The 13,420-nt window shown below is 30.6% G+C and overlaps 3 protein-coding genes across 4 annotated transcripts; all 3 read left to right on the top strand.

Annotated features, from left to right (window-relative positions):
* Nucleotides 1–1,660: 1,660 nt before the first annotated feature.
* LOC137820396 (3-oxo-Delta(4,5)-steroid 5-beta-reductase) lies at nucleotides 1,661–3,341 on the top strand. The gene is made up of 2 exons (XM_068624468.1): nucleotides 1,661–1,839; nucleotides 1,934–3,341. The coding sequence occupies exons 1-2, from the start codon at nucleotides 1,801–1,803 to the stop codon at nucleotides 3,062–3,064; spliced, it is 1,170 nt and encodes a 389-aa protein (XP_068480569.1). The 5' UTR covers nucleotides 1,661–1,800; the 3' UTR covers nucleotides 3,065–3,341.
* A 3,409-nt stretch (nucleotides 3,342–6,750) lies between these two features.
* Nucleotides 6,751–10,067, top strand: LOC137821204 (protein TRIGALACTOSYLDIACYLGLYCEROL 5, chloroplastic). Of its 2 annotated transcripts, XM_068625679.1 has the most exons (4): nucleotides 6,751–6,890; nucleotides 6,962–7,006; nucleotides 9,010–9,042; nucleotides 9,594–10,067. In XM_068625679.1, exons 1-4 carry the CDS (start codon nucleotides 6,851–6,853, stop codon nucleotides 9,761–9,763), a joined length of 288 nt encoding a protein of 95 aa, XP_068481780.1. In that variant the 5' UTR covers nucleotides 6,751–6,850; the 3' UTR covers nucleotides 9,764–10,067. The 2 variants fall into 2 exon arrangements, with proteins under 2 accessions (XP_068481780.1, XP_068481781.1); XM_068625680.1 differs by lacking the exon at nucleotides 9,010–9,042.
* Nucleotides 10,068–11,380: 1,313 nt separating this feature from the next.
* Nucleotides 11,381–12,194, top strand: LOC137821203 (uncharacterized). Its single transcript, XM_068625678.1, has 2 exons — nucleotides 11,381–11,497; nucleotides 11,706–12,194. Exons 1-2 carry the CDS (start codon nucleotides 11,414–11,416, stop codon nucleotides 12,051–12,053), a joined length of 432 nt encoding a protein of 143 aa, XP_068481779.1. The 5' UTR covers nucleotides 11,381–11,413; the 3' UTR covers nucleotides 12,054–12,194.
* The last annotated feature ends 1,226 nt before the right edge of the window (nucleotides 12,195–13,420 follow it).

Below are 13,420 nucleotides of genomic sequence, written 5' to 3' on the forward strand. Positions count from 1 at the left end.
TATACACTCGTAAAATGTAGAATTTATTTTATACTTATGTATAAAAAACTATAAATAACCAAAAATCTGTTTAATTAAAAGTACATTTTTTCTATTTAGTTTTTCTTAAACTTTTTAAGTTTTGATTTCCAACAAAATTCACATTCCACACACTTCCACCTCCTCTTCTGTAAGTTTACCATAAGCTCCTATTCGAGCTATTAGTAAAAGTCAACAGTGTTTCTACTCGCTCATTATATAATAGAAAAAATAATCTGAATATTTTGAATTATATAAAAGCTACGGGGATATGAAAAGAAACATCTATTAACATATTAGAAATATCATATTTCACGCAACCCACTTTATCATTCTTAGGAAATATCGAATGAGTTCCAAAAAAGATGAAGATCGTGGTAAGGGAAAAAAAGTGAGACTTTACCTTAAAAAGACAAAATGACATGGATGCTAAATTAATATTGTTATTCATCATAACAATGATGTTAACTAGTAAGTTCACTTCAATAATGAAAATTTCAGAAAAGTAAAAAGAAGTTAATGAAAAGAAGTGACATAAAACTAAAACACTGCCGTTATCAAGTACAAATAGAATTAATTATACTATATTTGAATCTCCTGCTGTTGAGGCATAATAAATAACTATCAATTTTGAAAAGTTAGATTGAACTATAACAAACTAGGTTATATTAAGAAAATAAGTGTTTTACTATATATACTTAAAATTTATTATAAATATGTAAATTATATTATAATAAAAATTAAATTAATACATAAACCCTTTAATTATGAATAATCAAATTATTCTCAAGAATTTTTAATTTTCTTAAATTATCTATCTAAATAATACATTTTATTATATAATACTTTAAATTATTTATAAAAAATAAGCTACTCTTATAAATCATCTATCCAACCAACGAATTATAGTGTTTTTTATATGATAATTAGTCTATTAACATGTTTATATAGTTATACCTATTTGAAATAGGATAATAAGCTTGAATTTTATAAATTGATCACACATTTATAGATAAAGTTTTGCTCGAACCATCCTCTTTTCATCCTTGCTCTGGCTGAAGAGTGTGACTTTTTCTCCTTTGTTTTCTTAAATAGACATTATAAAAACACCACTTAAATTAAATCCCTAGATAGTCTTAAAAGATATAACAAACTATCCACTTTTATGTTAACAATTACATTATACAGCTTAACAATGATATTTAACTTTTTGGTTTTCTTATTCAATATTATTTCCCTTATTTTTTTTAAAACATGCATTTTACCCGAGTTTGACAACTAATGAAATTCTTTTTTTCTCATCTTCTCAAAATACTTATCTTTTGATCACTATAAGTATTTGATCCTATTAAGGGTCTCGTCATCAACTTTAATCAGTACGTTTTTTTATCTTTATCCTTTAAACTTGATTTTAATGATTTTATATCATAAATAATTACTTAGAAAAAACATCACAAATTTAATTATTTATTATAACTATACAATATAATTATTATATTTAAACACATTTTATTTACTATAAAGTTTAAATAATACAATAATGTATATTTGTTATAAAATTAATTGTATGCCGCTATATATTTATGGTATTAAATAATATAAAGCAAGAAATATAAAATATTCCATTTCTGTTTTTGATCTTGGCCTTATCCCGTTACAACTATGAGGACAGGTCATACATATACATCTACTAAATCCAACCATCCAGATTCAAGTCTTCATTTATCCTAAACATTTCCCTCTATCAGATTCAAAACAAGCAAAAACAAAAGGAAAAAGAAAATGAGTTGGTGGTGGGCTGGAGCAATCGGCGCTGCCAAGGCAAGTTCATCGATTATTCATCGTCGTTTTCCTTTATTCAATTCAATTATTATTATTATTATTATTTGTGAATTTGTTTCTTGTGCCGCTGCAGAAGAAATTCGAGGAAGATGAACCTCCGCGAAGCTTCGAGAGCGTGGGACTGGTGATCGGCGTCACGGGCATCGTCGGAAACAGCCTCGCCGAGATCCTGCCTCTCCACGACACCCCCGGTGGTCCATGGAAAGTCTACGGCGTGGCACGGAGGCCGCGGCCGTCGTGGAACGCCGATCACCCCATCGAGTATGTTCAGTGCGACGTCTCCGATCCCGCCGACGCCGAAAGCAAGCTCTCCGTCTTGACCGACGTCACGCACGTTTTCTTCGTGTCCTGGACTAACCGCCCCACCGAGGCGGAGAACTGCGAAGTTAACGGCGCGATGTTACAGAATGTGCTGCGCGCCGTTATCCCCAATGCTCCCAATCTGCGTCACGTGTCCCTCCAGACAGGAACCAAGCACTACCTTGGATCGTTCGAATCCATCGGCAAGATCCAATCCCACGAGCCCCCCTTCACGGAGGATCTCCCGCGCTTGGACACGCCTAATTTTTACTACAATCAAGAGGATATTCTCTTTGAAGAAAGCGCTAAGAAAGAGGGTTTGACTTGGTCCGTACACAGACCCGGAACAATATTTGGCTTTTCTCCCTACAGTTTGATGAACCTGGTTGGGTCTGTTTGCGTTTATGCCGCAATTTGCAAGCACGAGGGGGTTCCGTTGAGATTTCCCGGTACGAAAGGCGCCTGGGAGGGTTATTCCTTTTCTTCCGATGCGGATTTGATTGCGGAGCAGCATATTTGGGCGGCTGTTGACCCCAATGCGCGGAATGAAGCATTTAACTGCTCCAATGGTGATGTGTTCAAGTGGAAGCATCTCTGGAAGGTGTTGGCTGAACAGTTTGGGATTGAGGAGTATGGTTTTGAAGAAGGTTCGCATTTGAAGTTGTCGGAAGTGATGAAGGATAAGGGTCCTGTTTGGGATGAGATTGTGAGTGCGAATCAGCTTCTGCCTACTAAACTTGAGGAGGTTGGTGATTGGTGGTTTGTTGATATTATTTTCTCTGCGGAAGGAGTGTTAGATAGCATGAACAAGGCCAAAGAACATGGATTTTTGGGATTCAGGAACTCCAAGAATTCGCTCATAAGTTGGATAGACAAGTGCAAGGGTTATAAGATTGTTCCTTGAATAATTGAATCGTGGTTGATTTGTAATGTGTATCAGTTTGTGTTTTGATTTATTCATCTTCCTTGTAAGTTATATGGAACAAATAAAACTCGGGTGAGTGGGATAAAAAAGAGCTGTGCATCCGGATTTATGTTGTGTTCTGTTTCTGTTTTGTATAATAATCCACATTGAGAGATGAAACTGTGTTTGAAAAGGAATGAATTTCTAAGTTTGTATCCACAGGTCTCCCGAAAGGGGTAGCAGATTTGAATGAAATGCAAGTATCAGTTTTCAGTGACGTGTTTCGTTGTTCTTCTTCCATTTGTAGTGATTATTGTTCCAAAGTAATGTTTCTGGTTAGTTCCTATGATCATTGATTAGACCTGTAGATCAGGTTGTCTTGTGATACGAACCTTTTAAACAACGGAAGTAATTAATGTAGCGCAACATTATTGTAAGATCATAATTGTTGGATTCTTTTTTTTTTATTAAGAATAATAGAGATTTGACTCTCCAAATTCATACTAGTGAGAATATAAGAAAAAAAACAAAAACGTCAGAAGATAAAAAAAAATATATAAACTTTGACATTCTATTCTTTCCATACTTTTGAAAGACTAACGTTTTGAAAGATGTCACAACACGGGTTTGATTAAGGTAAATATGTTATTAAGTTATTATTTTATTTTTAAAAGAGGTAAATATTTGTTGTTGTGACAATTTTATTGTAAAAAAATACATATAAGTTAGACATGATTATAATGATTTTTTTTATACTAAAGTCATCATATCTTGACTTCAGATTTTTTTTTTAATTTTTATAAAATTGTAATTTTTGGTTTAAAAACAAAAAAAAATGGGTAAAAAATATAGTGATATAAATTACAAATATTTTGTAGTTTTACATATTTAAATGTGTTATTAATTAAAAAATAAAAATGTAGGTTTTAAAATAAAAATATTCTAAAATGATATGCAGGTTCTATAAAATAAAATACATACTGCATAAACAAATGCATGAAATTAAAATGAATATGAATACTAACTTTAACTCATTAAAATAAGATGATAATATATATAATTAATGTTATTAAATAAATATTTCAAAGCATAATATTTTTCTTTTTAAATGAAAAAAAAAATTATCGTGATTTTTGAATTATGTATTTTATTTTATTTTAGGGTTTATAATTTTTAAAATATTTTAATTTTAGAACCTACATTTTATTTTTTAATTATTGAGATATTTAAATATATAAAATAAGAAAATACTTATAATTCATGCCATCATAACTTTTTAACATTTTTTTATTAGAAGGATATGACAACTTGAGTATAAAAAATACACATAATTCGTCCTAATCATACATTTTTTTATGACTTCCCTTTTTTTAAAAGAAAATTTAGGTAAGCATGACTTTTCACACCATTTTTAAATAAATAAAGTTGTTAGAAATACAATGACTTTTATGTAAATTTTATAAACGAATGAAAATTGACATTAGGAAAGTGAATTCGTGCTGGTTGAGTACATGAGTATCACTTGTCTGTTTTTGAAATATTTTTCAAATTTGACCATTCACATTGCACCATTTTACTAAACTTTTCAAAGTAATTAACATTTTCAGAGGTAAATTATATTGATTATAAGTATTTTATATAACTTCAAATTACTCTTCAACTTAAAATATTAGACTAATTCAACTTAAATTATTAGAAAAAATCAAATTCAAATTGTAGATATTTAATATTTATCTTTTTTATTAAAGTCATATTCTATATTTACTTCATATTTATTTTTTTTACAAATTTTGTTCTTCAAAGCACCATATATGTTTTATTGTTTTCTTTTCATATACTGGATAGAGACTCCTTCTATATTATGTTATCAATATCACTAATTTCTTAGTCATCGAGCTCCTACTACTATAACAATTTTAAAAGAAATAAAATTGAATAAATAAAAAGTCCTGACTAAAGAAATATAAAATAACACTTTTTTTTGTGAGTAAAAATTATCTTTGGTTTTTCAAGTTTTTTTACTCACTTTCTTCTTTTTTGGTTCATGCAATCATAACTTAGGTGAATCATCATCCCTAATTATTCATAGGTTGAAGCACATTTTTTTTGTTAGTATATAAATGCATATTGATCTTTGAATAGTAAACATCCATTTGACAAGTATACGTTTAACTGATTATGACATGAAATTATAAATTATAATACTGTCTAGTTTGATACTTGGAATTGACATTAATGATTTGATAAATTTTTTGAAAAACTACATAAATTTATTTATGCAACCAAAATTTGACTAAAACCTTGACCCGGATGTGTCTCCCGTGTAGAAAGATATGTGGATTATTCATATGGAATCGCTTAATTAAATAGATATATATATATAAAGTTTGATGATAACTTTAAATCAAATTTGAGTTTAAAAATAATTTATATCCAACATTAACTTTATATCCAATATCAGTAAAATATAAAGGTATTTTTGAGAGTGTGAGGTGCAGGAGAAAAATATGGAGGTGCAGGAAGAATTTGACAGATAGAATCGACTTGCTTTTGGGGTCTTAGTCCGAATGGCCTTTTATTTTGGGCAATTTCTTCTTGCACTTCTATATTTTTCTTCCTACACCTCTATAATGTTGTGCAAGATAAAATTATCTCCATATAAAAACTGTATATTTATTTTTTGCATTCTGGATTATGAAATTCGGTAAATTTTTGAATTGGCGCTTCCGGTAAAATTTTGGATTGACACGTTCGGTAACCTCCCGGATTGGTGCTTCTGGTAACCTCCTAGATTGATGTTTCCGGTAGTACATGAATGACAGTGTTAAAAAATATGCATTCCGGATCTGGAAATCCGTAATTCAAAATAAATTACGGATTCAGAAATCCATAATTGAAAAAAATCATTATGGATCCACCAATCCATAATAGAAATTAGGCTTCCTGATTCAACAATTCAAAAATCAACAATCCAAAAATTAACAATTTATGTAAACTTTGCTTCCAAAACACCCTCATTCAGAAAGCAAGATAATTCACTTCCAGATTGATGAATCTGTAACACACTCCCAGATCCCAGTTTCAAATAAAAGGTGAAAGTCAGTTTCGGGATTTACAAAATTGTGGGGTGAAGTAAGAAAAATGTAGGGGTGCAGGAAGAAAGTGCCTTCATTTTGTACATTGATATGGGCCAATGGAAAAAAGGCTTCTCCACTCGAATACGGCTGCTTCTTCGTGCGCCTCGATACCTTCTTGTGCCATCCTCATAAATTTTTCGTATTCCAAATATACCCTTTTCAATATTCCGGATTACATAATCCGGAAGTCTTTTTCTAGATCCAGAATTAGTTTTCGGATTATGTAATCCAGAAGTCTTTTGTAATTAGTTCTGGATTATATAATCCAGAAGTCTTTTCTATACATAAGATTAGGTTTCGAATTATGTAATCCAGAAGCCTTCTTTTTAAATGTGTTATTAACTTTCGGATTACATAATTTCAGAAGCCTTTTCTAAATATGAAATTGACTTTTGGATTATGTAATCCGAAATATATCCAGATTACATAATTCATAGGCTTATTATTTCAAATCTAAGGAGTGAAAAAAAAGGATAAAATGGTATTTTCATATTTAGTATGGTGTGGGAAGGTACGGAGGTGTAGGAAGAAAGAGTCTTGGAATAGTTAATTCACATTTTGCTCTGATTCCTCTGATTAGGCCCTTTATTATGCATCTTCCTTTTACTCTGTATAATCTATCACTCGTAAAGAAGGAAAGAAATCAGAAATGGTTATCACAACCTTCAACGGAACTGGCGTTGGATTTGGTATGCCGTGGGTTTCGCCATTTCTTCATATTCCGAATCTTGAATCCTTATCGCAATTATTTGTTTTTCAGGTTTCGGCGTAGGTTGCGGTTTCGGTATAGGATGGGGTTTCGGAGGTCGGTGGCAGCACGCTGCATTTATTTTCTCTGCTTCACTTTCATTTCCAAATCATTTTAATTGAATAGTTTAAGAGGTTTCTCTACTCGTGTTCCAGTGCCCTAGGAACGCAATTTTATAATCCCCGCTGTTTACAAGGTCTTTTTAAGTTCTCGCAATCTTTTATTGGTCCTTGTTCTTGAGACTATGCAGACAATTTAGTTGTAGCTTTAAAACTCCTTTAGTTTTATTTTCGTGCCCTAGGAACGTAATTTTGTAATCCGCGCTGTTTACAAGGTATTTTTAAGCTCTCACGATCTTTTATTGGTCCTTGTTCTTGAGACTATGCAGGCAATTTAGTTGTAGTTTTAAAATTCCTTTAGTTTTATTTTCGTGTTAATATTGTCATTCCAAACGAATTCGTTAGATATGCTCGGATAACTGATTGTGTATTGGTATATGGTACTTTTTTAGATTGGATAATAGAGAGGAACTTGGAAATGGAGTGAGGTGGAAAGGCTTTAATCTTAACTCAGTTTTTTTGGCCGAGAATGGAATGTGGGTGGACAAAGACATTTTAGGCTTATAATGTAGGCCTGGTTTGGAGTAGGTTTTTTTCTAGCTTATATGAAATACGTATTTGATTTAAATGATAGAGCTTTTGAAAAATATCAATAAAGTAAGTTGATTTTTACTTCTGTGAGATTCATTTTTATCAGCTTGGTTCATATTTCACCTTGGAATTTGTCCAAACTTGCTCTTAGCTCATTTTCATACCCGAGTTACTTATTATTGGCCAAATATGATTGTGTAGAGTGAAGAATATTGGACTACATTTTCTATCATCCTTCTTCAGTTCTGTGTGCTAATTTTCATTCCAAAATTTCACTGGATTTCTTCAGCTAAACCAATCACACTCTTCCCAAATTCTGTCTATCTATTGCTATTTTCCCCTGTCAAGTCTTCTGCAAAGTTTCAGTCCTAGTTTCCTACCTCCCTTTTCTATTTAGCTGAGTGCAGTGAATGGACTTTAGCCTCTAGCTGTCTTAACCATTTCACTTACGAACAAACCATATTCTCCTCCCAAAATCTTAGACACTCAGTGTCCTGGATACAGAGGTGATTTAGACAGGTTCAGTTGAGGATACAAAGTCCTCCATATGGAGAAACTGGGGACTGGAAGAAGCAAGGAACAGACTGTTGTGACTAGGAACAGTACAGAGGCAAAATATAGAGCAAGTAGTGAAGGTGTTTCGGAACTTATCTGGATAAATAGATTTCTTGAAGATTTATCTCTTCCAATTCATTAACCTGTGAAACTCTCTAGTGAAAGCAGTGCTCCAAGGGCATAATCCCACTAATCTCGAATACATGTAAAGAAAATTGCATGTATGTTGATATCAAATAACAACTACTTTCGTCTTATTTAATTATACTATACTATCTTCAAATTATTGTTCATTTGATTGGATTTTTGTGATCAATGACTTTTTTTTATATTCTTGATATCAAATTCTAATAAAGGGAAATTACGTTCTAAACTAGATTGATTTGATATAGTTAAATGATGTTAATTAGCTTTCTTAATTAGTGTGAATTAGTTTTTTGTTTATATTCGAGCAAGAAGGATTAGTTCATAATCCAATTAAATCTGATAGGACGAATCATGTAATGATTGACAGAAACTTAATTGGGTCTTATCCCAGGTACTGCATTCCAACCAAATTGTAGGAAGTAGATATGCTCACAAAGGCCTCGTGGAAATACTGATCTAATGTTGGCTAGATCAATATCTATTTTATTTTAAGAGAATGACAGCATCTCAATAATAGGAAGGATTTCACTCAAGTATTGTATTTTTATTTTATTCTGGTAACTTTGTGATTCCTACTTAATTCTGTAAATATTCTATGTTTCTTGTTTCCTTCTTTATATAATGTATCTCTTCTTTTGAAATAATACGAAGATGAAATCATTTTCTTCATACTCTGTTCATAATTTATGTATCTGATCTGTTGCACAGGTATGCCATTGAACTTATTGGGTCTTGGTGCAGGTACAATAATCATGAATCTGCTTTCTTTACTGCTTCTAAGTTTTAATTTTCAGTATTCTATAGTTATGACTATGACATGCTGCATGATGTGGGTAGCCTTTTTTTCTTCAAAACCTTAATCTTACAGTTTACACCTAAAGACTTTTTCTTCAAAGGTACTTGTTGATCACTTTGTAGCAAATCGTTTTCTAATTTATCTATCCTTCTGGTTTGGTTGGTTAGTGCTAGTGCTAATACCTAACCTTATGGGATAGGGTTGACATCATTAGTCTAACCCCTTCCCTCTAATAATAATATTATATATATATATATATATATATATAAAGAAACTGCTCTGTTTTTTTTTCCTGACTCAAGTAATGTTGCCATTTGCTATATCTTGATCTTAGTTCCATCTATGGTTTTTATGATTTTAGTTCCACGTTGTTTCAAGTAGTGCTATTTGGATTTCTTTTTTATGTTGAAATATAGTTACTGTCTTTTTTTTTATGAATCAAATATGAATTTTACCTATCAATATCGAATTGGGTATGTTGGATTTAATTTTCAAGGTGGAGGCTGTGGCGTTGGAGTAGGACTTGGTTGGGGGTTTGGTACTGCATTTGGTAGCAAGTATCGATCCTCACGGATCACATTTCAAGGAGTGGAATTTGATAGCAAGGAGACAGTTAACAGCAAGGAGTTCTCAAAGCCCAGTACAGAAGCTGGAGGTGCACGGTAGCGTTTGTACTTTGTAAATTCCTGGTCGGCCTCTGGAGATAAATTGAATTTGTAATAAAAAAGAACCTGTGGAGATTGTGACTTCCTTTCAAATTGTAGCAGTTTTTGGATGATGGTTGCCCTTGGTAAAGAGTTTATGACATGAATGATAATGTGATATGTACGCATCTTTTATTTCAAGAAAACTAGTGGTGTGTTTAGAGCCATGGAGTGGAAATAGAGAGGTGTTGCTATTAAATGAGTTTGTTTGGTAGGATGGAGGCAGGAATCTTAATAGTGTTTTTATACACTTTTTTATTATTTTATTTTGTTTCTACTCTCTTTTTTTCAATATCTTTTCTATTTTTCTTTAATAAAAGCTCAGTGTTTACATTATTATTCTATATAAATATTTATAAATTTTCATCTAGTATATTCTTCTTTTCTTTATCAAACGGACTCTAGGAGAACTAGAAAGAAGAGACTGCAAATAAAGACAAGAAATAAATTTACTTTTGTTTGTTTGTTTTATGAATGTGTAATTTTGATAATTATAAAAATGGAATTGAAGATTGGATTCTTTAGATTTTTTTTTCAATATTAGAAAAAAATGGTTAATTGTTAATATAGTAATTTCTCAAATAGTGAAATTATAAATTAAATATTTTACCATACAAATATATATACATAATTTAGTAATCAATTATATAAGAGAGGGCTTACAATTTAAAGAAAATTGAAAAGATATATGTATATGTATGTATACAAAAAAATTCAAAGCATTCTAAACGTAATCATAAAAATTTTCTGATTCCGTAATGTCATCTCTCTTGATATATCGAGTATAAACATAATACATGATGTAATTTCATTTATTAATTATCAAAAATGTATAATTCATGTCAAGTTACACAACTTGACACATTTTTAATATAATCAAATTTTTGTATTAACATGGCACAGTTTCAATATAATCAAATTTCAATTCAAATTCAAGACGTATTTTACTTATTTTAGTAATTACACTGTGAAATTGCAACACGATAATAAAATTCAAAAAATTCATGAATCTTAACCTATAAGTCACGTTAAATTTATTGTTCTAAAAATAATATACCCACAAATGTATTCCTGTATCCAAAAACTAAACCTTTCCTCAACTTCTAACTATATAATAAGTGAAACTATAATATATATTTAGTTTGTAGGCTACTTTAGTTAATACTCGCAAACCATAGATTGAGAGATCTTATCATCCCAAGCATGTGACTTAGTCCACAAAAATTGGTAGAAATGGAAAATTGGTTGCAACTTTTGGTCTTTACACGTAGTTGGATGATCAATTGAGCAAAAAAATATGTTTTCAATATATTTGAGAGGAGATATTTGAATGGATGGAAGAGAAGCCTATCATCTCCATGATTTAGTTTTATTTTGTCCCTCACTTCAACTTGACAATTAATCATAAAGAATGCCACTTATCATATAAGTCAAAGATAGATTTGGCAGTTATTGATCCACGTGGTGACTGGTAGTTGATAACTCCGGAGGAAGAAAAACACGTGGTGGTAGAAACGGAAAGTGCAACTTTAACTACCACCATTATATTTTATAAGAATTCAGCACGTACATTTCTTCACTAAAAACTCTTCCATTATTATTATTAGCAAGCATGGCCGAACCAAGGGTTTTCACCCTCTCACAGGTTTCCCAGCACAAATCCAACAGAGACTGTTGGGTGGTCATCAATGGCAGAGTAAGTATACTACCTTCTTACGTTAAACACTCTAAGTCTGAATCAGGTTTTTTCAAGAAAATAAGGTAATTTTTTCTTATTTTTTACTAATATAAGGTAATTTAAAGAAATACTGACATGATAAGATAAAGTTGTATCAAGATAACACATAACACAGTTGAGTGTAACGAGTTTAAATTGAAGTTATGTTATTAATATAATTTTATAGGTGTTGGATGTGACAAAGTTTTTGGAGGAACACCCTGGAGGGGAAGAGGTGATTGCAGAAGTGGCTGGGAAGGAAGCGACAAAGCAGTTTGATGCCATTGGACACAGCAAAGCAGCAGAAAACATGGTACTGAAGTACCAAGTGGGTGTTCTGGAAGGTGCCAAGGTGAAAAAGGTAGACATGAACGATGATGTCGTGGACATGGAATCCAACACCAAAGAGATGAGTGCTTTCGTGATCAAAGATGGTGCAAACTATAAGTCCATTTCATTTTACGACCTCTTTGTTCCTCTTCTTGTTGCTGCTCTCTACTTTGGCTATCGATGCTTCACCATCACTCACTACTAGCTCTTCTTATTCCAACTCCTTCATCATCAATGTCTTGGCCTTTAATTCAGATTGTTGTTTATTGATTTTCATATTTGACACAATAATGAATGAGTTGTTAAAATAAAGTTAATCAAAATATTTTCTTCTATTTGTTTTTAATCCTTGTAATCGATTTTTTATAATATAATATAGTCGTATATGGAGGAATTCACCATTACTAAGTTGTGAAGAAAACTAATATAAAATGTTAAAACATTATTTTTTATCCTAAAATATGTTTGATTATTTATCTGATTATTTCTTAATTATTATTAAATTTTTTAACTCGCTTAAATTAAAAAAAAAAAAGAGTTTGTATTATTTTAGTTCTTTAACTTAATAGTTCATTATTATTTTAGTCTCTTGGTTATTTTAAGAGCTAAGAGCCTCTAAACTTGATCATTTACTATTATTTGAATGAGATATAATTGAAATTTCAAAACTATTTTTAAAACAAATTATGATAAAATAAGAGTAAGTATTTAAGTAACTTGATACATTGACGTAACATCTTCCTATTCATATATAATGAATGGTAAAAAAATGACAATAAAAAATATGTTTAGACAATTTTTTATAATTTTTTTTTTCAAAAGACTAAGATCAACTTATGAAAAAAACTTATTAAAACATGTTTTAAAAGTTAAAATACTGGAATAAAAAAATGCGTTTTCTAATTTTTTTAAGTATGTATAGTGTAAGTTGGAGATCCAATCAGAGATAATTTTTTTTATAATATATAAATAGATACTAATCTCATCATATAAATCAACTTTATAAAATTAAATTAAACTTAATTTTTTTTAATAGTATTTTTTTTAAGTAATCATTAAAATAAAAGCTTTTGAATTATTTAACAATCTAATGTTTGTGTGAATGAAGTGACGATGAATTCGAGTTGAAACCAGACACAAACTATAAACTTGAGTAGACTATAGAAAATATCTTGTAAAAATATATTAGATGATGATGAATATTTTATCTATGTATATAAGATATGCAGTTATCCACGTGGAAGTGTGAGGGCTATTCCCTATTAACTAACTAAAGAAAGTAGAACTTAACCCATATTATAATAATAGATAATTTGTTATACTTAGGCTTTGTTTGCTTTCCGAGTGAACGTTCACTCGGATAAAGAAAACAAAGAATGTTTTAGTTTATTTTTGATGATTTAAGCAGATTGAATGGCGATGATTTTCGAGATGAGAAACAAAAGCAGTCCCTGTGCCATGCAGACCGCGAAAGTTTGCCAAAATTTATATAAAAAGTGAAAATTATCCTCAATAACTTTTTAAACATATATAAAATAATACTTTATATATTATATATTTATAATATAAATA

Source organism: Phaseolus vulgaris, chromosome 9, assembly GCF_000499845.2.
Source record: "Phaseolus vulgaris cultivar G19833 chromosome 9, P. vulgaris v2.0, whole genome shotgun sequence".
NCBI lineage: Eukaryota > Viridiplantae > Streptophyta > Magnoliopsida > Fabales > Fabaceae > Phaseolus > Phaseolus vulgaris.

Coding starts and splice junctions, on each gene's coding strand:
- LOC137820396 (XM_068624468.1), top strand. CDS start 1,801: ATGAGTTGGTGGTGGGCTGGAGCAATCGGCGCTGCCAAG. Junction 1,840..1,933: donor GAGCAATCGGCGCTGCCAAG/GCAAGTTCATCG, acceptor GTGCCGCTGCAG/AAGAAATTCGAGGAAGATGA.
- LOC137821203 (XM_068625678.1), top strand. CDS start 11,414: ATGGCCGAACCAAGGGTTTTCACCCTCTCACAGGTTTCCCAGCACAAA. Junction 11,498..11,705: donor GGGTGGTCATCAATGGCAGA/GTAAGTATACTA, acceptor ATAATTTTATAG/GTGTTGGATGTGACAAAGTT.
- LOC137821204 (XM_068625679.1), top strand. CDS start 6,851: ATGGTTATCACAACCTTCAACGGAACTGGCGTTGGATTTG. Junction 7,007..9,009: donor TATAGGATGGGGTTTCGGAG/GTCGGTGGCAGC, acceptor TCTGTTGCACAG/GTATGCCATTGAACTTATTG. Junction 9,043..9,593: donor CTTATTGGGTCTTGGTGCAG/GTACAATAATCA, acceptor TTAATTTTCAAG/GTGGAGGCTGTGGCGTTGGA.